Source organism: Pongo abelii, chromosome 12, assembly GCF_028885655.2.
Source record: "Pongo abelii isolate AG06213 chromosome 12, NHGRI_mPonAbe1-v2.0_pri, whole genome shotgun sequence".
Taxonomy (NCBI): domain Eukaryota; kingdom Metazoa; phylum Chordata; class Mammalia; order Primates; family Hominidae; genus Pongo; species Pongo abelii.
In genome coordinates, this window is record NC_071997.2 from 76,460,305 (window position 1) to 76,487,448 (window position 27,144).

The window sequence follows — 27,144 nt, forward strand, 5'->3', positions numbered from 1 at the left end:
CCACCAACAGCGTACAAGCATTCCCTTTTCTCCATTCTCGCCAACACTTGTTATCATAAAGGGAGGTTTGAGAGACCATAAAACAAACCCCACCTCACAATTTTGTTAGTGCAAGTTCTATTTGGCCTATTCCCAACACTAAGCACACAGTAAGTGGCAAATATTTGTTGAATAGATGAATTCTCATTTTCCTCCATTTGTGGAAGCAGACACCTCCTCAAAAAAAAAATCTGAAAGAAAAGGTAAAGGAAACAGTTCTATGAATGGGGTTAATTTACTCTCCTAGCATTCACTTATTGGGAAAAAAAAGTAACAGCAATTTCTAGAACCCTCTGGTCTCTGAGGGAGATGCTGTGTTCCCCTCCTCAGAGAAGAAGAAAACGCACTAGAGAGTAGGAGCATCCCCAAGGCTTAAGCACACCCAGGACATCACATGTCAACGTGTCCTCTCTGGCCTGGGGTCCCCGCGAGTCTGGGAAACGAGGAGCTGGCAAGGGAGGGCAGGCGGGGGCGGCAGAGAGGGCCCCTGGAGCAGGGGGCACGGACCTCCCCGCGCTGCGCGCTCTACCGCCGGGCTCGCAGCGCTGGGCTCAGCGCTTGCGCCTCCCTCAGCTCTCTCCTCCGCCCCCCTTCGCCCTCCCCCTTTCCCTCCCTTTCTCCTCCTCCTCCTGCAGCCGCGGCCGCTGCCAGACTTCGCCAGATCAGACCCACGGGGCTGCCCTCCCCTGCGCACTCCCCTCGCTGCCCGGGCCCGGAGCGCAGCGCGGCCGCGCAGGTAGGAGCCCCCAACGGGGGGTCGCCCCGAGCGAGCCCAGTGCTCACTGGGCCGCGCGCGGGAGAGTAAGTGAGGTGGGGTGAGCTGAGGGGTGTTGAGTACCCGAGAACTGCCCTGGACTGTGCAGGGTGTCTCGGGCAGAGAGGAAGGTGGAGGTGTGCAGCCTCGGAATGCGATCTGTCAGCAAGTGCGAGTACTCGGGTGACATCTGTTGGGATGGGCATGTGTGTGCGCGCCGACAACCAGCCGGCAGGGCTTTGCCCATAAACGTGGTTTTGAAAGTTTAGGGGACCAGTGTGCGAGATTTAAGCCGCACCTGGATTCCATAGGAGCTGGTTAGAAGCTGGGACGCTGAGCGGCTCCAGGGGTCCGCCGCGTTAGCTTGCTGTTAAGAAAGGGGACCTCATCTCCCTGCCGGGCCAGGCCGCCAGCCCGAAACTGGTACCTCGGGCTGCGGTGCGATCCCTGGTTCCGGTCCTAGGCAGCCTGAAACCGAAGGTAGCGTGTCGGGGACCCAGAGACTGATAAGACAAAAGAGAATCAGTCGCTTTGGGCTGCCCCTCCACACAACCTGGGACTTTTAAACAAAGCTGTGCGCAAAAAAAGGCGTGGAAATGCCACTTTGAGAGTTTGTGCTGGGGGATGTGAGAAGCTCTGAGACATGTGAGAAGGTCTAGTATTCTACTAGAACTGGGAGATTGCTCTCTGAGTTTTGTTTTGTTATTTTGTTTAAGAAATAAAAAGCTTGAGGCCAAGGCAATTCATATTGGCTCGCAGGTATTTTTGCTGTGCTGTGCAAGGAACTCTGCTAGCTCAAGGTGAGAATACTGGGAAGCCTTAACGTTCTAGAGAACAGAGTTTTGCAGTCCCACCTCCAATCCCCGGGGGTGTGGGATTGGGGGGCAGGAAATGCACCGTCCCCTTTGAAATGGATTACTGTTTTTTCCTTTCGAACCCCTCTTTCTGCAGCCCGCTTTGTAGGTGCAGTATAAAATGCACGCTGAATGTCTTTTGTATGTAAACAGCGTAGCAGGATGGAGTAACGTGAAATGCAATTCTACAGCAGTTTTTACGTCTTTGCTGCCTCGTTCGTTGGCTACCGAGAAGGTTCAGGAGGGGGAGGGGAGATGAGAAAGCAGATTGGAAGTTGAGTATGGTGGAGCCTCAGCCTCACCCACCCTCCTTTCCTCGCTTGTGCTCACTGCTAAAGTTTTGTTACTTTCCCCGCAGCAGATACTAAACATCAGTTTGTCCTGTATTTTCTTTGAGATTCACAATGTTGAAAGCCCTTTTCCTAACTATGCTGACTCTGGCGCTGGTCAAGTCACAGGACACCGAAGAAACCATCACGTACACGGTAAGGGGTGATGGAATTTGAAATAAGTACGGTTCAGCGGGATTCTGTGACAAAAAAAAGACCTTACACACCCCTGCCAGTGTATTTGGGCTATACTCTGCGGAGGGTGATAAATTAAACAACACTTCATTCATGCTTCGTATCTAAGATTCGTTGTAAATTGCCCCCTTGATCCTTTCAAAAGTTCATTCGGCTCACCACCTAAGATAGGAACCAACATGTAATCATTTGTGCAAGGCTAAAAATAGGATCCGTTCAAAAACTAAAACCAAAGAAAGTTACATGTTTCCAAAACATTCAACAAATTAATGAGTGTAAGGAACTGGAAAACCTGGATTCCTACCACATGCAGATAAAACCAATACGTGCAGAATAAGACTCAAGTCAAGTAAGAACGTCAAACACCATAAAGACACATGGCCTTCTTTGTGTACATGACATACACTCTCATGTAAGTGGCCTTTACTGAATTTACAAAGGCTATATATTCATTCTTTTTGTATAACTTGATAATTCTAATAAATAAAGGCAGACACAGTTTATGTGTTACCAGGATGCATACTGGCTAAAGTGGTTTTAAAACGTAATGTGTGCAACTCCGTTTTGCATTTTCTAATTAGCATCTCTGATATTTCCAAGTAATATTTGATTAGTTAGCTGCATAGGTGTAACCAATGTTTAATAAAATATTAAAAAGATCATCTGACCCGTCCCACTGCTACAAATAGTTGTGGTGAGAACAGAGAAGGACAGTACTGACTTCACTTCTGGTGAGTTTGTTTGCACCTCTGTTTTGTGTTTTCTTGTCTTTAATCAGTGTTAGGCAAATGACATTTGTCCTGGATTGGAATATGAAAAACACATTTTTCTACTGCTCCCAGTTTAAAATTAAGTAATCCTACTCGAAAGAATGTGAAAAATTTTTGAAAAGAAAACTCTTAAAAATGAACTAATGTCAATTACTGATAATAAACATTATCTCACTTTTTGGTACCACATTATCCCTAGAATGTTAGTATTCATCTGGCAAATGTTCCTTTGTGTTGTTCAGATCCACTATAAATAAAATAGCTTAATACAAATATTTTGTTAACTCCATGTTAAATGCAGTTGCTTCCTCTGCTGAAGATAAATAAAGCAAGAAAAATGAAGGCATGTGCTGTTTATCTTAAAATGAAAATGTTTTGTTATTCAGACTAAACTTACTGCCTTCTCAGGGAGCTAAAATTAAATTCACTACCCACTTTTATAATCATCTCATAAAAGATTTTACTTCTTTTCCAGTTGCTTATCTTCTATGCCCTTCCCTTTGCTAATCACCTAAATCTTACTCATTTTTACCAGAGAAGGTTCCCTGTGGCTTAAACATGATAGTTTTAAGACCACTAACTAGGGTTCATTATTATTGTAACAAATTTTCCAGATATGATACCCTTTTGTGCTAAGATTGGGCCTATTCTCCTTTAAATTTTGTATGCCTAATAATTCATGGTTAAATGACAAGATAATAACTATTTTTGAGTATCTCACTGTGGAGACACGATCTCCTTTGATCCTTGCGGCAATGTGTAAGGTAAGTGGCATCGTCTTCCTTCTACTAATGGTAGAACTGAAGATCAGAGAGAGTGTCTAACTAGCTTAGGACTACATAGCCAAGTGGTGAAGCTAAACTCAGTCTAGGCTTACTTAATAGTACACTGACATTAAATGTCTAGACGTAAATACCTAAAACAAACTGCAAGTCTTCTCTATTTATCATACAAATTATTCAAGTGAACTGCCATTTTTGCCTGGCTTGAAAGATACTTTTCAGAAGAATGGGCTCGTATCCACAAAATAGCCTCATAGTCCTCTTCCATATTAAAGATGGTGTCCATTCAGCTATTTACTCAACAAGTATCTGCATAAGCAATTCTCATCACTATTAAAAGAATTTATTTGTTTACTAAGAAAATTCAGCCTCCTCTTGGAGAATTTACCCTGGGAAGACAGTGTTGAAAACTACAAAGTTCCTAAGCAAGGACAAATGATACTATTATACAGATTATACAAATTGCCAAGGATATAGAAAAACAAGAAGGTGATTAATGTTGGTGCCGGCATATTAGAGGAGACAGAACTCTGTGCTGGTTCTTGAAGGAAGTGATGACCTTGGTTAGATTGATCTAGAAAGGCTGAAGAGGCACCTGAGTCAGAGAGTGGCATAATCAAAAGCTAGAGCTGAAAGCCCCTGAGACCAATCCAGGTGGTGATAAGGTCAGATCAGCTGGAACTGGGCAGTGGAAAGAACCCAGAGATGGTGATGATGAGAGATCTGCCAGGTCACTGTGAGGTCTCAGAGAGAGGAGCAACATAACCAAGAGCAGAAGAAAGATCATGGGGTCTGTATGCAGCATGTAGAGATGCAGGGCCTTGCCTACTCATGGGCCAGCAAAAGGCTTCCTTGGTAGACGTGGTAGAAATGGACACAAAGTCAGCAGAGATGGAAGGAAAATAAGTGGAGCATTCAGCACTGATGTTAAAGTTGGAATCCTGGGTTTCGAAAAAGGTAGTGGTACCTTGAACACTGTTTGGGAAACAAGAAAAAAATTAGTCTGAGAGTCAAAGTGAATTTAGTTCTTGCTCCAGTAAATTTCAGACATCAGTAAAATATCTAAATGGATCTCTGGGCTTCCATTCAGCTATTTCCTTGTCAAGCATCCATTGTGTACATAAGCAGCTCTCAGTTATATTAAAAGAATTTAAGTTTATTTGTTTGTTTACTCCACTTTTGCTCAATCCTTCCTTAGGCTTCTTCCTTACAGTGACTTTCTCAAATAAGCATCTGATCAGATTGTTTCCTGAGCTTAAAAATTCTTCAGAGACCTCTTATCGCCTATAGCAACATGTCTCAAGAAGTAGTTCCTAGACAACCTATATGGGAATCGCCTGGGATACTTGCTAAGAATTTAGATTCCAGGCCCCCTACCCAGACCTACAGAATCAAATCCTTTGGGTGGGCCCAGGAATCTTCATTTTAACAAGCACCCTGAGTGATCCTTAGACACAATAAAGCTTGAGATTCACTGACCTTCAGGGTAGAATTCAGGCTTCCATTCCTAAAGAAAGGCTTTCTTGTTTTGGCCCTGCCTACCTCTGTAACCTCATCCTCCACCTACCCAGAACTCCTTGCAGCTCCTTGCCTTTTCAACAATTTTATGCCTTTGTCACAATAGCCTCTCTTCCTAGAATTCCCACATTCACCTGGAAAAATCCTGCTCATCCTGTAAAGCCTGATTCACTGTCATCTCCTCTGTCATGCTTCCCTTCTGCCCTGCCATGCTCACCCATGCCCCCGGGCAGAGTCCATCACTCCTTCCTGCATACACTTGTAGAAGGCACCTGCCATCTTGCTGCAACTTGTCTACCTATCTGTCTCCTCTTCTGGTCTTTGAGCTGCTTGAGGACAGGAACAAAGTCTGCATCATCTTTGCATCCCCAGGCCCTAAAACTGCCTGGTTTCAGAAGGTGATCCATAGGCTGTTTGTTCAGTGGGTGAACCAGAGAGGAGATTGAAGCTGGGAACTGCTAAGAGGAACACTTCTGTTCCTTAGGAGCTGAAGCTAGGGAGCAGGTCAGGGTGAGAGATGGAGGTAAGAATGATAACGAAAGCTAGGTGCTTGAATGCTGTAAGAGGACTTAGAGAGAGAGAGAAGAGTCCAGGGCTGGTTGGGGGCGGGGGCAGGGGAGAGGGCGAGGAAAGAGAGAGAATTTGGTCTTTTTTTTTTTTTTTAACATTTACAATGTGGGAAAAAAGGCAAATTAATAAAGAGCAGTCAGAGAAGTTGGAGAAGATTAGTCTTAAAACAGAAAAGAAGATGGTACTGGGCAACTGTACCAAAAAGAACAGAAGAGTTTAGGCAGCTGATGATTGAGAATGGACCCCCGAAGCTGTCCAATGCACAGACTTGTCTTTTAAAAAAAAGTGATAGAATGTTAAACCACCCATCTCATCATATATCTAGGACTTTAGCACAAGGATTGTTGCCATAAGAATGAAGCTTTTAGAGTGCTTTCTTAGGGAATGGACACACCAATTAACTGTTTCCTGGCCCCACCTTTGATGTTTTCTTCACAGCAATGCACTGACGGATATGAGTGGGATCCTGTGAGACAGCAATGCAAAGGTGAGCCAGCTTCAAAGACTTCCATGTGATCATTTGTGTCTCTTGTGTCACTCTTCCTGTCCTGTCTGTGTTATACCAAAAAGGCATGAGCATTATATTTACATGTTTGATTTTTCCCTCTTAGAAGATTCCTGACTTATTTTATTACTGACCACAGATATTGATGAATGTGACATTGTCCCAGATGCTTGTAAAGGTGGAATGAAATGTGTCAACCACTATGGAGGATACCTCTGCCTTCCGAAAACAGCCCAGATTATTGTCAATAATGAACAGCCTCAGCAGGAAACACCACCAGCAGAAGGAACCTCAGGGGCAACCACCGGGGTTGTAGCTGCCAGCAGCATGGCAACCAGTGGAGTGTTGCCCGGGGGTGGTTTTGTGGCCAGTGCTGCTGCAGTCGCAGGCCCTGAAGTGCAGCCTGGCCGAAATAACTTTGTCATCCGGCGGAACCCAGCTGACCCTCAGCGCATTCCCTCCAACCCTTCCCACCGTATCCAGTGTGCAGCAGGCTATGAGCAAAGTGAACACAACGTGTGCCAAGGTAGGAATAACTTATTTTCCTAACCATTGAAAGCTTTTGCCCAAGTGCACCTCGTGGTGAGGATGATGATAATTTATTAAGGACTTCTCGCGTGCCAGACATCATGCTAAGTGCTTTGTCTGCATTATATTTAATCATCACAATATTCCTAAAGGGTAGTTGTTGTAGGTGTCATCATTGCTTTACAAATGGGAAACTGTGGCTTAGAAAGTTCATCAGTGGTTCCCAACCCTAGCTGCCCATATTTACAGTCACTTGGGAACCTTTAAAACTTCTCGATGGTCAAGCTACACCCCAGCCCAGTTAAATCACAGTCTCTGAGGTGGGTTCCACACATCGGCTTTTTTTTCAGTTCCTCATGTGTGGCCAAGTTTGAGAACCAGAGGTCACACAGGTGCTAAGTGCAGAGCTGACCTTCCAACCCAGGAAGGCGGGTGCCAAAGTCACAGCTGGCAAAAGTCGCCGTCAGGTTATTCATTGGGAATTTGAAATTATGCTGTCAAGCTACTCTGCAGATGTACCCCTTTGGTTTCTCAAGTTTCTTTTCATTGAACTTGCCACAGACTTATTTTCCTCATTCAGGAATAAAGAAATGGGGCTCCTGCTTCTCATTACCTTGGAGGTACTCTCCCCCACTCACGTTTATATCTCTTTTAAGCTCTCATTTGACTACATTTCACTTATATCACTTGCACCATGGCATCATTTGCCTAGGTTTTTCTGTTTATTTTCACAGAGCATACACATCACTGTGTATTCTAGAAACAGCTGTAGGCTCATATTAGCAAAGTGATAAGAATCTGGGGCTTTGAAGACATGTAGGATATTAGCTAACTGAACTGTGCTATGAGATTGTTTCCCTTTCTTCTTAGCAAACCGTTTCAGAGCAGCCTGGTGTGGAGATTGTGTTACTGAAATGGGGTCATAGGAGCCTCCAAACTCCTTTCTCCCTGCCAGAGGCTGATTAGGTAGACCCCATAGTGCAGACCTCCATGTCACCACCACATACGTGTATGGCACACGTGGGCCAATGAAAGGGTCCAGTAGTTCTTACTTTCTAACTGGTCATGTGTAAGGAAGAAAGCACCTTCCTCCCTTAACACCAAGGGTTTCAGTAGAGACCACTGAGCTGCTACATTAAATGAAAGATGCATTTTCTTGTGCCCTGGGATGCTGCCCCTTATTCACCCGTGTTTAGTTTTATCTTCTGTGTAAAAGATACTCGAATTTAAATGGCTTAAAAATGAAGCAAGGGGCTGGGCACGGTGGCTCACGCCTGTAATCCCAGCACTTTGGGAAGTTGAGGCAGGCGGATCACCTGAGATCAGGAGTTCAAGACCAGCCTGGCCAACATGGTGAAACCCCATCTCTACTAAAAATACAAAAATTCTCTATGAATGGTGGCACATGCCTGTAGTCTCAGCTACTAGAGAGGCTAAAGCAGGAGAATTGCTTGAACCTGGGAGGTGAAGGTTGCAGTGAGCCGAGATCATGCTACTGCACTCCAGCCTGGGCAACAGAGTGAGACTCTGTCTCAAAAAAAAAAAAAAAAAAATGAAGTAAGGAAACTTGTCATGCTCTGACTCTTATTTATTTCATATTTTGTTTGTAAGCTTTAAGTACCCCACATCAAGACCTAACCCACGTTGTGATGGTGTCACTTTTCAGAGGGTGCATCGTATTAGCATCTGTTTCGTGTTACTGTCATGAGTCAGAATTCCAGTATTGATGATGAATGCTTCAGCATCTGCTTGATATTCTGATATTGAATTTAAGGATTATGTCAAGGAGATAAAATGATGAGGTTATTCTTATACATGTATTTGGGTTAATACTGGTAAAAAAAATCTTGAGTTTATTTAAGATAGACCAATTTTTAATTGTGTTATTTAGTTACATAACTAGACTGGAAAGTTTGGTGGTATTTTTCCCAAAATCAAAAAATTTTGCTGAAAAATTCTTAAGTATCAACTTTTATATACTGAATTATTTTGAATACTTTAGATGTATACTTTAATGGTACTTGGGAGAAAAAAAACCAGATAAATGAATGAGTCATTTCCCAAAGTAGTTTGTAGACCGTCATTGACATTTATGGTTGAATTCAAGAACAATGCCCAGAACTAAATGAAGAGGTCCTAGAATAAAATATATTCAAGACTTACAACATGCATTGGTTACGGTAGAAACTGTACTGTGATTAATGAAAATAAAATCCTATTTAACTTTTCTCGAAAATATTTAGACTACCTAACAAAGTAAGTTACGTTTCACATAGTAAAACATTTATAGTTCTTTCTTCTTTGGGAATTTTTTTTAGTTATAAGTAGACTATTAAGTGCCTTGCTTATGGAATATGCTAAATACATACCTGTTGACTGTGTGCACACAGGTTATTTCCAACCCAAATTGTTCTGTGTAATTCAGCCAGTTTCTAAAATTTGGGATTGGTGTCTATACCATTGAAAGCAGGGTTAAAAGTTTTTTGGAAGGCTTAAGGCTTAAGTTGGATTTCTTCCCACCTCACAATTTTGCAAAGTGCCCATAAATGTGGATTTACTTAATTGTTGATAAAAGGGGGTTATTTCATATGATAACAACAGGATAATCTGTCTAGGGAATTTGACTAACATAAGTCAAGTCACACTTGTGCCCGTTTCTTATTGAGCTAATCAAACATGCAGTCCAGCTTCTTCTAATTGCCTGCAGATGTATGACATTCTCATTCCAGGCCAGCAGCACAAAGTAATGTTTTATAACCATTGTGGAAGTATGGGGACCTCTGTTTAGAACAATAATGTGCTCTAAGGACCTATATTATTGACATCATCATGGAGTTTGAGGAGTCTTCTGTTTTAATAAAGATCTCCACTCCCTTTTAAATGTTGCATATTTATTCCCAGTAATCCAGACACATTTCCTATGGTCTACTGGATAGAATAAATGAATCTTACAGATGAGTGTTATTTGCATAAAAATTATTTCTTTTTTCTATGTATATTTTTTAGCAGGTATAGTTTATCATTATATAACCTAAAACTGAGGACATTTTAAATGTAAGAACTGAAATCTGTACTGTGTTTCAGTCTTCAAATCAATTGTGCCTTTGAATGCACTATACCCGTCACAGATGGCTTCTAAATAATTTAAATAATACCACTAGATATTTTAAATGTACACTATTTTATAAATATATCCTTTAAACAGCTGTGCATTTAACTGTTTAATGAAAACATGATATGTTTACTCCTCTTCATGTATTTTTGGGGGGGGTTTCAGTTTTGTACAAAAACAAGGAGTTTGAAATGCAACATAACATTCAAAGATCAGGTCACAGTGAGCAGGTTTTTTTCATGTAATTTTTTGCTAAATGAGGATCATGCTGTGGGAGCCAGTAACGCTGGGAGTTTCCCATGACTGACATTATTCTTGGTATCTATAAAATGAAGATCATTTCAGTGTTACATACCTGGAGCCATGTATAGATAGAGTTTTCGAAATTAATTGTTTCCATTAGATATCATCTGCCTCAAAGACAACAGATACTCATCTACACCAAAAAGAAGTTGAATGAATGGGGAATATATTATAATCTGTTGATGGCTCACTTTAGTTTTCTACACCTTTATTGCATAGTCTCTATATAATCTTTCTCCTTTTTTTTTGAGACAGAGTCTCATGCTGTCACCCTGGCTGGAGTGCACTGGTGCTATCTTGGCTCACTGCAACTTCTGCCTTCTGGGTTTAAGCAATTCTTGTGCCTCAGCCTCCCAAGTAGCTGTGACTACAGGCGCGCACCACCACACCCTGCTAATTTTTGTATTTTTAGTAGAGATGGAGTTTCACCATGTTGGCCAGGCTGGTCTCGAGCTCCTGACCTCAGGTGATCTGCCCACCTCAGCCTGCCCACCTCAGCCTCCCAAAGTGCTGGGGTCACAAGCCTGAGCCACTGTGCCTGGCAATAGTCTCTATATAATCTTTCTAAAGGAGATGGAGTTAGAAATCACTAGATGAAGTTGAGAAAGGATTTTTTAAAATCATATATAACTTTCTAAGACTTCCATTCCTGTATTAAAAAAAAAAAAAAAAAGTCATTTGGGAACTGACAAGAAAGAGAAAGCATTGATTTCCCTAATTGAAGAAACTTGTTTGTTTAATTGAACTTTAAAAAAATTAAAACACAGGGCATTTTGCATAGCTGGTAATTAAGCCACTACTAAACCCTGTCAGGACTTACAGGCATGACTACTAACTTGGTAAAGAAACTGTGCCACAGGCATGACTACTAACTTGGTAAAGAAACTGTGCCATCAAGAAATGAACTCAGTACAAATGCCCAATAAAGTTGATTGTAAAACCAAATTGAGTACAGTACCTGGCTTATATTGTATAAAGTATCATTGAGAAATATGAAAAAAACATACCCTAGGGTTTCCACCATCTCTGTCTACCAGGACTGTCTGGTTTCAAAACCAAAAGCTCCATGTTCCTGGAAATGCCTTTGTCCCAGGCAAATAGGATGGTTGAGCCCCTAGCATACCCACATAGCCAAATTGCCTGCACCTCACAGACAAGAGTGAAGAAGTCCTAACGTTAGAGCCATTTTTTCAGCTTGAGGCATTGCTTGTCCAATGAGACAATTTTTACAATTTGTTTTGTACTTTCAAAAGACAAACTGCATTGATTTTTAAGTAGTTGGACAGAGTCTTTCTTTGCAGTTGTTGGGATCCCATTTGCTAGTGTGCCAATGAGCAAGTTTCTACATTGTTTTAGATGTTTTATGTGTAGGATTCCTGGACATTAGAACCTGCACACTTAGTTGTGTGTCATATGTGTCATACCATGGGAAAGTTAGCAATCTTTTCACATTCCCACCTAGAAAAAATTTCACCACACAGCCAAATTAAATACTATGTTTCACCTATAAATTTTTCAGTTTGCTAAAATTTTTATTTTTTCCAACTTTCAGCTATATTTTCAATCATTTTATTTTGTCATTATTACATGTGATATAGGAGTGATTGGAACACTAAAAAATACATATTTGCCTCCTGTAAAGTCCAAAGGAACAAATTACAGTGTACATAGGGTTCAAATTTAAAAACCTCTATAGTCTTAGGCATCATCCATTTATATTCTACATATTTCTTCATAAACATAAGGGTAACTAAACTACTCTTTTGAAAAAGGAAGAAGTTATTATCTGTACATCTACCTTTGCAAAGAGGAACTTGAAGTAACATATACAGCTTCTCAGATGCTAGGGATATCTTTCTTTGACTTCTGTCATTTTAAACTTAAGTGATCTTATACCCAGAAGAGAATTAGAAAATCATAGTGTAACCAAGTGGCTTAGATACCTGGCATTGTCATTACCAAACAGCTTTCAAACACTGCCCTTTTGTTGATTCTCATTAATGTCATTAGGGTTGCTGGCTGCATGGGTTAGTTTTTTGAGGAAATGCCTAATTTTTCTTCCATATAATTATACAGCCCAGTGAAGACCTGTGATCTCAGAAAATAGATATTTTGCAAAAGGAAGACTATAATTGAGTAAATTATGATGTTAACCTTAAAAAAAGTACTTTAAGCAGTAAGAAAAATGGGCATTTAGCCTGCTTACAGTTCTTTATTGTTTTTAGTTGTTAATTACCTCAAGTACCTGAAAATTCTCTTAAGTTATATAAATGGATAAGAGTTGAGTTTACAGGGGAGACAATTATTTTTCAAACAAGCCGATGCAGTATATAGAAGTAATTGATTTACTTCTAAAAAAAAATCTAGCATTGTTTCGTAATTTAATTTTCAATATGCTGCAGCCATTGAATTTCTAGTCAATTTATGTCATTTTAATATGCATTTGTGAACAGTATTTATAGGTATCTGATTCATACACAATCAGAAAGTGTTCTTAAAATTGCTTCATAAAAACTGAATGACAACCGTTAGAGGTGGAAGGATAAAGAGATCAGTATGATCACTCTTCTGCAGCAAGACTGTGCTACACACCTCCGTAATTCAATGGTTCTCAAAGTGTAGTCCCTAGACCAGATGCATCAAGCATCATCAGGTAACTTATTAGAATTGCAAATTTCCCAGGTCCCACCCCAGACTGACTGAATCAGAAACTCTGGGGCCAGGACCAGCAATCTGGTTCTGGGATTATATTGTTTTAACAATATATTATATAACATATATTGTTATAGTAAGACAATTAAATATATTGTTACAACAATATAACTACATATAGTTATATAACATATAACTATATATTGTTTTAACAATCCCATAATATTGATGCTTCCTCAAGTCTGAGAAGCAATGCCTTAACTTAATCTTAACTTCTGCTATATAAATCAGAGGGCAGGGTCAGAATACTTCACATGGGATATGGGAAGCAGTGAAAAGAAAACATCAAAAATATACATTCTGCCTCTAGGGTAAGTTAGTATTTCTATTTTACTTTTCTCACTCTTCTTACTGTCATCGCCAGTACTCCGATTCCTAAACATGGGTGGCCATGAGTCCTGATTAAGACTGTATCCCTGAACCAAGGACATGATGTATGCAATCTAAAGGAAAAAGGGACATATTAACAAGAAAATAGGATATACATCTCTATAAAACCTACAAATATGCAATCATATAACTATTCTTAAATTGTCAGTAGGTGGACTCTAATTTTTGTTCTGGCTATGGCAATGACTGATGGTAAGTGATACCTATATCTTCTATAGGGCTCCTCCTTAAGTTCATGGCACAAACTTGTGAGATGAGGCAATGCTGTTTAGTGGTTCGGTTTGTGTAGAACCACAAAAGAGAAGGAGATTGACTCTGACTTTGACTGTAAAGCATCCTTCAGTCACCAAAGTGATATGAGATCCTCTCAATATCAGATGCACAGCTAACCATCTCTTTCCATTTAGACTCTGTGAATATCAGATATTTGAAGAATATTCACATAAGCATCTTCTTTCAATTTAAACTTTATCAGAAATTTACTTCCCATCAGAGACGAGGAGATTCTTTTTAAGACTAGTTAACACTTAATCTGTGGAGTGAATTTCCTCCTCCCCATTGAAGCAAGAAGGAGATCAGAGTAGAATTGCAAGCCCTGGTAACTTCAGGAAAGTGCACTGGCACCGGCTCATTATTTATTTCTCCAGCAGGAAGTCTCAAGCTATATTCCCTGAAATCAACAAGTTGCCCCTTTTGTAAGGATTGCCTTTGCACGTGTTGAATTGCTGGCACAATTTTATTCTTTGAAACCAAAGAGTAAACAAAAATTTTCCCAGTGTGTTTGATTTTACATGAATGTACAAATAAGTAATTCACACCGCATCTGAAATTCATTAGCATGTTGCTTTTTCCAGAAGGTAATTGCAAATTGCACACTCAAAATAAAACTGATCAAGAAAACTGCATTTCAAATATTGGCAAAAGAAAATGCTGTCATTGCAAAAATTTAAAAAGAATTGCAGGTTTGTAGTTTAAACTGAAATGATTTGTAAACATTTAATAAAAATGAAGTGAATAAATGAATGAAAGGAAGGCTGAATGCTGAGCTGTTAGCATAACTACAGATTAAAAGAAGAAACAGCTAATCAATGTATATAAGTGTGTACTAAATAGACTAAAAAGCTTGAGATTTGCACTAAGTCAAATTCTAAAACTTCAACTGCCTTTCAAATGATTGTACATCTATCCCAGTCCAGGGTAACTAGGCAGTATTGCAAGTGAAATTGATCAAATGGAACACAAAACCATTCCATTAGAGTTCAGTGAATTCAGTCAAATTTGAGAACCACTTTCTGTTGTAGCTTAATAGAGTCAAAGTAGAAGGAAGGAATGCTCATAGTCTTTAGGGAATTTGTAATAATTGTCCCATGAGTTATCAAATAATAAAAGAAACAAACAACAGTTCAATAAAGTAACATGGGACGTCACTAGAAGTACATGATGAATTGCCAAAAGTAGATGTAAAACTAGTATGTGACACAGGTAGCACCACAATTTACTAAAATACATATTTGGGCAGAAAAAGAAAACGTGTTCTCAGAAATGTGGTTAAGGACAAAAGTCTGTTTCCTCCCTGGAATGGGGCATTTGGGAGAGAATGATGAGGGGACATTGGGAAATCTGACAAGGAAATTAGCATCCAAATATCAGAGGAAGTAATCATACTGTAACTGCACAGAACAAGTGAGAAGCATTGTATCATGTCCACATTCCATCTGTCCTAGAATGATTTCCCAGGAGAGGTCCCCAGAAACAGTGTGCTTCTGATTGGAATGCTAGCAAGATAAGGTGGGGAAGAAAACCAAATCAGAAAGAACAATTGATGAACCACTTTGCAGAGCAAACATCTATGACTGCTTCCATCCTCAGTAACTCCACCAAAATGCTAATGAATTCATCTAGCTCTGTCTAAACATATTCCAGAACTGCATTCTGTTTTACTTATTATTGAATAGGCAATCAGTAAATGTTGTTTGTATAAATGAATAGATTTTAATCATAGGAGAACTCAGACTTAAACCATCCTTGAAAATAAGCTATCGAGTACCATGTGTATATAAGGTATATTTCCCAACTATAAATGTTATACAATATTAGTGTGGTCCATGAGTAATTATTGAAAGAGACCGTTCTGTCCCTTTTAACATAGAGGTCTCAGATACCTTGTCCCCATTTTAAGCTTATGCTACTTGAAAGAAGGATTCATAAAACCTATTCTTTATATCCTGGATTACTAGGTTTTCTGTAAATATTAGTGACTAAACAGGTTGGTGTTATTCCTAGAGCAAGACTAGTAATTGGGAACACTAGAATTCTTTTTTATTTTCCAATAAGCCATTTAACCAGGGAATGCACTTCTGTATCAAATACATCCTTTCTCAGAAATCTCATGGTGAATAATGAAAATACACTTTTGGTTGGGAAAGTGTTAATATTTATGATACTTGAGGTCAGATAATCATAAGGCTGAATAATATTTTTGTTTTGATAATTTTATTTTTAATTGAAAAATATACATATTTATGGGGTGCAATGTGATGTTTTGATATATGTATACACTATGGGATGATTAAATCAAGCTAATTAACATAACCATTACTTCACTTGTTTTTTTGCAGTATGAATATTTAAAATCTACTTGCTTAGCAGTTTTGAAATATACATCATATTATTATTAACTATAGTCACTATGCTGTGCAACAGATTTCAAAATCTTCCTGTTTAACTGTAACTTTGTACCCTTTGATTAACATCTCCCCATCTCCCCCCATTCCCACCCTCAGCCTCTGGTAACCACATTTTTCCCTCTACTTCTATGAGTTTGACTTTTTCAGATTACACATTTAAGTGAGATCATGCTGTAATTGTCTTTCTGTAAGGCTAGAAAACATTGATGTGAGCTCTCTGATACTGTGAAGAAACTCAAGGCTTTTGATGAACTTCTATAAAATAAGATCAAGGAAGAAGGACTCTGAGCAGTCCATCTTACCTTGGACATTTCCCGGGCTAGAAATTATCCTTCTCAAATCTGTTTTTAGAATCCAAGAAAATCACTTAGTTGGGTACAGGTGATTTAAAAGAAGAGTTTTCTGATCTTGTCCCAAAGAAGAGAAGCTCGAGGGAGCTAGATAAGTGAGAAGAAAAAGTCATAGCTCTCAGGAACCCAGGAAGAAAGAACAGAGCTTACTGAGAGCCCATTGATAACTAGCTGATAACTAGCTGAGACTTGAACTGTAGGTGAAATAAGAGTGAAGTAGGGAAGGGAAACCAAGACAGCCATAAAAACTGCATGTGCTTTTATGTGTGCCTAGTTAAAATGAGAATCATGACAGGAGCTGGAACTGCATGTAGTTAAATCGTTGTGGGGAAGGTGGTGAAATAAGTTTTCACTCTAAACAGCCTTGTGTATTGCAAGGAATCTAATCCTACTCCCTTGAGTGAAGCCACAGAACACAATCCAAAGTGGGAAACAACTCATGGGGTCCAACTCACTGCCCACCTTGCAGACCAAGTCTGTCACAACCCGGGTTAGGGAAGAATTTTTATTCAATGATGATGTTAGATTTCCCTTGTGAAATATTTTGCAGCAAAGCCCTCCTCTTGTACATACATTCACACCAGCATGCTATTAAATTAACATTTTTACTATTTTCTGAAAACTTATGTATCCCAATATTTTCTAATATACCAGAATGACAAAGGGCAGTATAAGTCTGTTTTTCAGAGTTTGCTGTTGAATCCTCAGAATTGTATTTTTACAATTTGTAAATGTGTGATATCAAAAGATCCCACTTCTAAAAAAGAAAAGAATATCCCAAGAAAAATAACTAAAAGACACTTTAGAAACCTGCCTATGTAGGCTAAATACCCCTTTTCTTGCCTAGTTTATTCTAGCTATTTACGCCCACACATGTGCACACATACAGATACCTATTCAAGTACATGCCTATACACATGCATATGTACAAACATGTGCACACAACATTATTTTCAGTAGGAAGGTACCATGTACCAAAATGAAACTGATCATAGTTGATGATGCTTCTGAAATGACTGAATGCAGAGAGAGGTTTCCTCTCATTATTCCTGTAACATTAACACTGGAAACTGCTTTCTGAATACATGTGTTTACCTATCACAAGAGAACAGGACACCCTGGACAGTTAACTACACTTTTTGCTGAACAAAGAATTGTGTTAGATGGATTAAATAGAAAGTGTTGACAAAAAAAGAAGTGAAGGTGCTGAGGTACAACCTCTGAGGCTTTGTCATCATATACTTCTGCAGCAAGATGATCATTTCATTACTAATCTTCCTCAGAGATTTGCCTGGATTTCATCCTGACCCACTATTTTATATTGAACAACTTAATTTTTGGCAAAATTGACATTTTTGATGAACTATCATTTAAGGTGGATTGAAAAATGACTTATCTGGGACTGAACTGAATCTCCAAGCTTTTTCATTCTTCAGACTTTGGTAAATTATGTAGTCAGGAAGTAGTCTGAAATAGAACTCCACTCAACAAGCAAGGCAGAAATTCGTCATTCATTATGAATTAAACTTTGCAGTAAAAGCTATGGGCACCTTTTGTTAAAACAGTTCATGTCCTGGAATATCAGAAGAATCTTAATCCAGGGAGGGAGCCAGAAAAAAAGTCCTCCCATACAAGCTGGTAAAGATGAAGGGTTTTGGCTGGGCATGGTGGCTCACGCTTGTAATCCCAGCACTTTGGAGGCCGAGGCAGGCAGATCACTTGAGGTCAGGAGTTCGAGACTAGCCTGGCCAACATGGTGAAACCCCGTCCCTACTAAAAATACAAAAATTAGCTGGGCGTGATGGCACATGCCTGTAATCCCAGCTACTCGGGAGGCTGAGGCAGAGAATTGTTTGAACCTGGGAAGCAGAGGTTGCAGTGAGCCAAGATCACACACTACACTCTAGTCTGGGTGACAGAACGAGACTCCGTCTAAAAAAAAAAAAAAAAAAAAAAAGATGCAGGGCTTTGTTCTGAACTTCAATCATATGACCTCCCTCCTTCAGTGATCGTCGTGGGTCAGGGGGGGTAAGCTAATGGTAAAAAGAAACTAAATGGAAGAAGGAAATTTAATTGTCATGCAATTTAAGCAGCTAATTATAGTTCTGTAAAACAGGAAAGATTAGTTAGTGAATAGCTCATTCAAAAAAGTGTTAAATAGCAAAACTATTGTAAATTAGAGCTCAACTCTAAGTAAACTGAAACATATTTTCATTGATTTTTCAATTTAAGCAGAAAAATGGATTGTGTAAGCATGCCAGAGCAATAGTTTCCAATAAACCAACCTATCACAGAAGGTTAATACACCAAATGGACTATTAGAATATCACTCTCTTAGAAAAAGAGCTTATACTATCTAATTTCATTGTAAAAACTTGGCTACAAACAGTATTAGGATTCTAATAGAGCTTTAAAGAATTATTGAAAAATCAGGCTGGGCGCGGTGGCTCACACCTGTAATCCTAGCACTTTGGGAGGCTGAGGCAGACAGATCACCTGAGGTCGGGAGTTCCAGACCAGCCTGACCAATATGATGAAACCCTGTCTCTACTAAAAATACAAAAATTAGCCAGGTGTGGTGGCATGCGCCTGTAGTCCCCAGCTACTCGGGAGGCTGAGAAAGGAGAATCGCTTGAACCCAGGAGGTGGAGGTTGCAGTGAGCCGAGATTGCACCATTGTACTCCAGCCTGGGCAACAAGAGCAAAACTCCGTCACACACACACAAAAAAGAATTATTGGAAAATCTGTTTATAGTACCAAAGTCAGGAACAGGCAGACTTTACACATTACCAAAAGTATTATGAACTTATTGTGAAATTTTCTTAGTAAAATACATAGTTTCTGGTTTCAGATTAACGGAAAAGTTTATAGTGACAAGAGAAAATCAGGAAAACCTTAATAAAGAAGATTACAGTAATTATTTAATTAAAAATGTGAATGGTATTTTGCATTTTCTCCATAGCTTAAAGAAATCGAGTAAAAGTCCTGAGAAGTGGATAAAACTAACTGCAAGCAACAGACCTGTTTATTTTTCAGTGTAAATCTTGATAGGCTGAGAAGATAGGAAAAGAAGAATCAGTGCAGATTCAAATTCATACCAAGCCTTTGCAGTTGGAGATCCTAAGTTTTGTAATTATTCTAATAGGTAATATATTATTGTTATGCCAAAGCTGTTGCTCAGCAAAAAAAAAAAAAAAAAAAAAAAAAAAAAGCCACTATCCCTTAGAAGAGAAGAAATAATTTATCTGTCACAGTTAGGTGAACCTCTGTATTTAGTCAAGGTTCTCCAGGAAATCAGACCCAATAAGATACATGGAGAGAAAAAGAGGGAGAGAGATTTATTGTGAGAATTTCTCATGTGATTATGGAAGCCAAGAAGTCTCATCATCTGCTGTCTACAAGCTGGAAAACAAGGAAAGCCAGTGGTGTAATTTGGTCTAAGTCTAAAGGGCTAAAAAGGGTATGGGAGATGGGACCTGCTAGTGTAAGTCCCAGAGTCCAAAAAATCTGAGAACCAGGAGTAGCTCCAATGCTCCTTTCTTAAGGGCAGGAGAAGATGGATGTCCCCTCTCAAGAAGAGAAAAAGAAAATTAATCCTTCCTCTGACTCTTTGTTCTGTTTGGGCTTTCAATGGACTGGATTACGTCCACCCACTTTGGTGAGGGCCATCTGCTTTACTCAGTCAATTCAAATGCTATCTATTCTGGAAACACCATTACAGACACACTCAGAAATAATATTTTAACAGCTATCTAGGCATCCCTTAGCCCAGTCAAGTTGACACATAAAATTAACCATCACAAACTCTTAACCACAAAGATGACAACTGGGTAACAGCAATTGCTGAAAATTCATGACTTGGTGTTGCTTGCCTATTGGTCAATTTAAAAAATATATACTGCATGCTATGATCAAGAAAAACTGAAGCTATTGATGGTACTTCCTGGATCTTCTGCAAATCTCAAGTTTCAGTGACACTCACCCTCTAGCACCACCTACCACCACCACACAGCACTCAAGTATGAAAATCAGTCTTCTAAGGAAAAAGCAAAAATTCAGGGAGTACCTGCTAGGGTAGGGGCCAGGACTATATTCAAACATACATTTGTGGAGAAAAAGCAAAAACGGAGCAAACAACTGAGCCATACCTTTATCTTCCAGGCACCGCCTCTTACCCTGAAAGACAGGACCACCTGTGAGAGAAATGACAGGCAGAAAAAAAGTTGTGGAATGGAACTGGGAGGGAGAAAGAGAGCAAGACAAGGGAGTTGAGGACAATGAACAATCACGACTATACCAATCAAAAGTAGATTCTCCTAAAGTATCTCATAAGATATTGTAATTACCAACTGTCCACTCATATATGTGCGTATGTATGCATATATATGTATAAATGCATATGTTCCTCAAAAGACTGATGAAGGAAAATAGAAAAGGTGATACCTAACACATCGGTTTTGCTGTTTTTATAAAATTGGCTAAAGAAGTCTTTAAATTTGGGATTCAATAGTTTAATCTGTTTTTTAGAATCTCCTATGTGCTATGCATTATAGATCATTGCTTCTCAAACATTAATGAACGTATCAGTTCCCTGGGGATCCTGTTAAAATGAAAATTCTGATTCTGGGTAGGTCTGGGTTAAGCCATGACATTATACATTTCTAACAAGCTCCCTGGTTTTGTTGATGTATGCAGAACCTGTCTTCCAGTAGCTGACAGTATCCTTCCTACCGAGAAACTGATATGTCTAATGGATTCTTCATCCTCTACTTTCTGCAGCAGCAAATGGGGTATAATTTGGATAGTCAAATTTGCATGTGGTTACTTTTCAAAAATACATTTTTCTCCTTTGGTTAGATACTCAGTTTCTCCAATACAAATTACATTGTAACAGCTATAGCTATAAATCACAGATATTTCCCTCTCTTACTAATTAATAGAATTTTCTCCTGTAGTGGAATGTTTTTATGCTTGAATGCTCAAGAGGATTCCAGAAAGTAGTCTTTGGCAGCAAAGGGTGGTGGAAACCCCATGAAACTAAACAAGAGACAAAAGTTCCCATTTGGGTCTTCCCCTAAATGACTTGCTGACTTTATTAAATCAGTTCGTCTTGCTGGATAGTTTTCTCAGCTATTAAAATTAAGAGTTGTCTTTTCAGCTCTTACTTGAAATTATTTACAAAGAACAGGAAAGAGAAAGAGACAGAGAGAAAATGAGTGCAGTCTGTCTAGGCTGTTAGCCTTGTGAATGTATGGTGATTATATGGTTCTTGATTAATATATGCCTGGCATTTAAGCTGTTCCCATTGATAGGAGTTCATCTTTGCCTTTTGGATGGCATTTTTATCAGGAAAACATACCGAGGCAAGTCAAAATCCACCTTGGGAAGAATGCAGGTGCATTCTGTGATTATAATAGCATTAAAGACGCAGAAGCAAAAAACCAGCTGGTTCTAATTACCTGAATCTTTATTGACAAAACAGTTCACATCTACTACTAGTTGTTTGCTAAAAGTCTGCACCAAATCACTGAAGCTTTAAAAGCTAGATCACTGCAGTCTTTTCCCCAGGCACTGACATGGGTAATTATGGTGTTGTGGTTCATGCCACAGCCCGACTTCATTTCAATCCCAGCTTGGAAAGGAGTTATTTTTATTTTGGTGCACAGGAAATAAACTTTTTGCATATATTAATATAAACCCATTTAAAATGTAAAGGTGCCAGCACTAAATGTGACCAGCCCTTTATTATGTTCTTGATTCTTGAATTAAGGTTCCCATCTTCATTGGAGACAAGTGCCTTTCAGCAAAGAACTATCTGTTTAAAGTCTTTGAATTAGTTCATTTCACCTTTTGGAATTTCTTTCAGCCTCCAACTCAAACCATGCTTACAACCAAAGCAATGAGTCTTGCCTGAGTTTATGTATTATTTTCCATCACATATGAACCATAAGGAAGTCTATCTGCTAGTTAATCTGTTGCTGCAGAACAAATTACTCCAATGCTTAGTGACTTAAAACAACAAACATTTATTACCTCACCTTTTCTCTGGGTCAGGAATCAAGTTCTGGCTTAGCTGGGTCCTCTGACTTTGGGTCTCTGACAAGGCTGCAGCTCATTCAAAGCTTGACTGGAAGGGATCCACTCCCTAGCTCAAACACTACTGGTTGCTGGCAGGATTGACTTCCTGCCTCCGTTTCTCATAAATTCTTCCACCTTCAATTCCTTGCCACATACACTTCTCCATAGAGCATCTCACAACATGGCAGCTTTCTTAGCAAGTGAGGGGGCAAGAGAAGGTTCCAGCAAGAGAGAGGATGCTAATAAGACCAAAGTTAAGAGTCTTTAGTAACCTAATCATAGAAGTGACAACCCATCAATTTTGCCATATACTGTTCTGTTGGAAACAAGCCCCTGGTGTGAATGCCAAGATGTTGGCATCATTGACAGCCATGTCAGAAGCAGCCTACCACACTCTAGAATTAAAATTCTCCATGAGTTGACTCTGACCATTTAGAGTTAAACCTGGAATTTTAAATAATTTCAAAAAGCAAAATAGGAATTCAGAGCAAAATATACCCCCTCCCCAGCAGTGCAAGAGGCTGTATGACTCATGCAGATAGGCAGCCTAATGGGTGTGGTCGGTAGCACAGGCAAAGAAGAACCTGGCTGCTTCTAGAAGCTCCTTTTGAGTAAACGTAGCCTTTTCTTCACTGACCTGAGTCTTCTAAAATGCTATCAATCCTCCTCAAAAACACTCATAAATGATGCCATCTCCTTTGATTTTAAAACTTGTTTAACGTCTTTTACTCCACTCAACAAGTAATTTTCATGAAACAAAAACTTTAAGGGCAAGCATAAAAACTCTTTATTGCTGATTAACGTGTACTCACATGCTTGTTACATAAAAGACATTTAATAAACACTGCTCTTGCTTTATGTTACCTTTTGTCATAGACATTCCGATATTTGTGTTTGTTAGGGAATCATGGATATCATGTTCTCCATCTCTCTCCTAGAAATCCCTGTTCTGTTCTGCTCACCTTTTTCTCCCCACAGTCTATTCAAAAACCTGCTCCTAGAATCATCACCTTTATGTTTAAATATGTTTACATCGTTTCTTTTGCTCCAAAAGTCTACTAGGAGACATGCACTGAACATATCCTAAGATTACAATAAATAGGTTGTGTAAGAGTTAAAACTTCAGAAGCAACAAAATCCAACATGAATTTCCTTGGGGTCCCAAGGAATAGGTGTCTCAATAAGAGGCAGGATAGTGGCTTATTTTTCAACAAAGCAGCACTAATGAAGTAGCATAGCACTCTGAGGAAAAGCGGAAAGATATATGACTAAAAATTGGTGAAGGTAGAAACCAATTTAACAATAATAGCAGGACCTATAATATGAGATGGTGGCATGAAGGGACAGCTGCCAGCCACATCCAGTCTCCCCGTGAAGAATACTGTAGTAGCCAGATTGTCAATTAACCAGAGAGAGAAAAATAGACAAAAGGCTAATGCAGCTATTAGAAAGTATAACTAAAATCCAAAGGAAAGTTTTGGGTTTTTTTGGTAAAGAAGATAGAAATAGACCAAACATTCTTAAATTGCTTTTAAAAGTGCACAATACAGCTCTGTATGCAGCACAGTACATTTTCTCCTTAGTTTACTCTCCCCCAGATTATTTTCCAGATTTCTCCAGGTGTTTCTCATGCCAATAATAAAAACCTCTGTGAGCCAGTTGAGTGGGTTGTGGGATAAATGGGTGCCTCGCAGCCAGGTAGAGGCCAACTCGGAGCATCCCGGGAAGGCTGGTCTAGTCCACGAAGAAGGCAGTGAGAGTTGGTGGGGGAGGATCGTGGGGGCAGTCAGATCTGATTCCCTTTACAGTGAAGCCCAGAGGGGAAAAAAGCATTCTGCTCCTAAGATTTCCTCATATTCAGCCATCCATTTGCTAATATATTCTCTTGACATAAGTAGCCCTACTAAATTCCTCTTTCCTCATCACTAACTCTAAAATGACAGTTTAAGGATTATCCTTTCTGCCACTTACCATGAAACTCAGCTCCAAGCCAGTTTGTTGTAGGTTTCTGAACTTAACCACATAGCTCACAACTGAGTGTCTAATCAATCATTCTGTGACTGAACCCATCTGGAACAAATTTGAAGAAGTGGCCATGTAGGTTTCTTTAGGGGAAAAAAAAAATTAAACTGAAACCAGAGTTGATTTTTTCAAAAGTTCAGAAGAAAAAAATATATATAAAACTTAGCAATGACTTCCCCCCCAGAAATTGTTCATGCTCTCTGAATAAGATTTATTCTGTCCCACCCCATTCTGCATTGCATTTAATCCTTCAGAGAGGTGAATGTGTTGCAGCAGAGTCCACTTTCCTGAGAATGAGCTCATGGTCACTACTTGGGTAGAAGGGAAGAGGGATATGGTGTGGCCAGGTGGTCACCATAACCTCATGTTGCTCTTAAATTCCCAAACACACAGGGCTCAACTGAGAGATTATGGAACCAAAAGAGCCTGTTTCTGGTCAATTCTTGCTAGACGACTGGTTTTTGCCCCATAGGCATTAAAGGATAATTTAAATAATGCAGCCAGGTAGATTTAAGTACTAGATGGTTTTTAGAACTACATCTTTCCTTTCCTTCTAGACCCAAATTGTTAATGTAAGTTTAGGATATATTTCTCCATATATACCCTTTAAGTCTGCACCATCCATGCATTTGTTCAATTTTTAGTGATTTATTGATCAGTTCATGCATCAATGCATTCAATTAACACGTGTTCAAACTGTACTAGAAGCCTAGGCACACCACCTTTCTTACAAGGACTTTCCAGTCTGTCTGAAGATGTAACATAACATCAGACTTTTAAAAATTAAATGATACAAATAATTGAGCTCAATGATTCAAGTCAACAGACCCTAGTTGAGAGCCTCAGTCCCCACATCATCAGTGGTAAGTGGTGATTACTGAAAAATTCTGGAGAAGTCAGAGGAGGGATTGGTGCTGCCACCAGGTAGCCAGTTAGGACTTTTCTGAGAGAATGGATGTGATGCAGTTAATGAAGGATGAACCAGAGGCGAACAAACCTGAGAAGAACAGGACAGGCGTTGGTGGATGGACACCCTAGATGCAGCATAATGGTGATGGTATTGTCCTTGTTTATCAAACTCTCCTTTTATGCCTCTTGCTAGCATAGTTACCATATGTACAGTACTTGAAAGTAATGCAATTCTTTTTTGAGAAACTCACTCCCTTTTCCATAAATCATACTGACGTCAGCCCTTACCACCACTGTTCCCCACCCCAGTCCCAGTGTCACTGTTTGGGTTGAGGCAAGGTGGGTACTGTGGGTGCAGCAGGAAACAAGATCGGAAAATTCCATTGGAAGACAGTTGAGGTAGGACCCAGAATTCTTGGTTAAGCCATTTAGATTTATTACTGTCACAATTAGTGACATATTTTGAGCAAAGAGTGACATAATGAAAACCCTATCTCCAGACAGGTGTAGGACAAGGAGGAAAAAAATACATATACACATATGGTTAAATGTGTTAAATCATCCTAATGGGACTGAGGTGGGGAGAATTAGTGGTGAGGGCCTGTGTCAATCTGATTTATGGAAAAGGGAGTGAGTTTTTAAAGAAAAATTGCATTACTTTCAAGTACTGTATATAAAGTATGCTAGTAAGAGGCATAAAAAGAGAGTGTGCTACATAAGGACTATTTTCTGGATCATAATAATTAGTTTAAAATTATTTATAATAGATAATTCATTATTTTGCCACAGAGCAGCTTCTGCTGTGTGAAACAGTGATTCTAAACAAGTTTGACTCTAAGTAGGGTGAACAGTTTGTTTCTAATATTATTGAGCAATATATTTATTCATAGGTATTACAAAGATAAGCATCAATTACAAATTAACAAGATGGTGTAATTTCACCCCCCACACTTCATGAAATAACCAATTTGGAGTTAAATAGGCCCTTCAATGATCTACGGAACAATCAGCCTTTCTGCCTCATGCCTGCATTCATTAAACTGTAAAATATTCATTAATCGTAATGTATGACTGAAGGAATATGGAGCAAGTCTCTAACTATAAACTATGTCTAAACAGTCTGTTAACAACAATTACTCTTATTTTAGCATGTTTAAGGCAGTCACCCTGCAAAATACAATGAATTCAACCTAAGCAGAGTCCTTGTAACAAGGTTTTTGCAATACTGGAAATTATGGCAGGAGGCAATTATCCATAGGCCCATTCTACCCCACAACCCCCCTACCATCCATTCTGCAAATAAGCATGAACTAAAACGTAATCTGGTTGTAGACAGAGGAAAGCAACAAGTTTTCCTGATACATCTAGGGGAAACATTCTCCAGTTAAAAGTTATTTTTATTTAAAAATAAGAATTTAAAAGGGGTACAGAAAGAGGTTTGGGAGTAGGGGTTAGGCTGGACTGCCGAGCTAATAAAGCAAGAATTTAAGAACATAAGAATAGATGGTTTAGTTTATGGATTAATCCAAAAGAATTTTAACTGGATTTCGATCTCACTTCACTAAGTCTTGACTTTTTTTCTTGGGAGACCCCACAGCTAGTTTGCAAAGGTAAAACACCTGGTTTATCCATTTATTGACCTATTTAAGTTTCCATTCTGAAACACTTCATTAACAATAGTCATACCTGTACTTTTCCTTCTCAATGGTGGGGGTCTTCTGGAGATGATGTGTTCA

General features: G+C 39.3%; 1 protein-coding gene across 8 annotated transcripts in view; it reads left to right on the forward strand.

Moving 5' to 3' along the window:
- The first annotated feature begins 389 nt into the window (after positions 1-389).
- The window catches only part of EFEMP1 (EGF containing fibulin extracellular matrix protein 1), a 57,199-nt gene continuing 30,444 nt past the window's right edge, over positions 390-27,144 (forward strand). Inside the window, exons 1-5 of one of the 8 annotated variants that reach the window (XM_002812017.4) lie at positions 390-775; positions 1,553-1,593; positions 2,045-2,132; positions 6,250-6,298; positions 6,456-6,842. In XM_002812017.4, the coding sequence (XP_002812063.3) occupies positions 434-775; positions 1,553-1,593; positions 2,045-2,132; positions 6,250-6,298; positions 6,456-6,842 (907 nt within the window). In that variant the 5' untranslated portion in view covers positions 390-433. Of the gene's footprint in view, positions 963-1,509; positions 1,594-1,805; positions 1,922-2,005; positions 2,133-6,249; positions 6,299-6,455; positions 6,843-27,144 lie in introns of those variants that run through there. The other 7 variants (XM_063713673.1, XM_063713670.1, XM_063713671.1 and 4 more) reach the window with 7 other exon arrangements.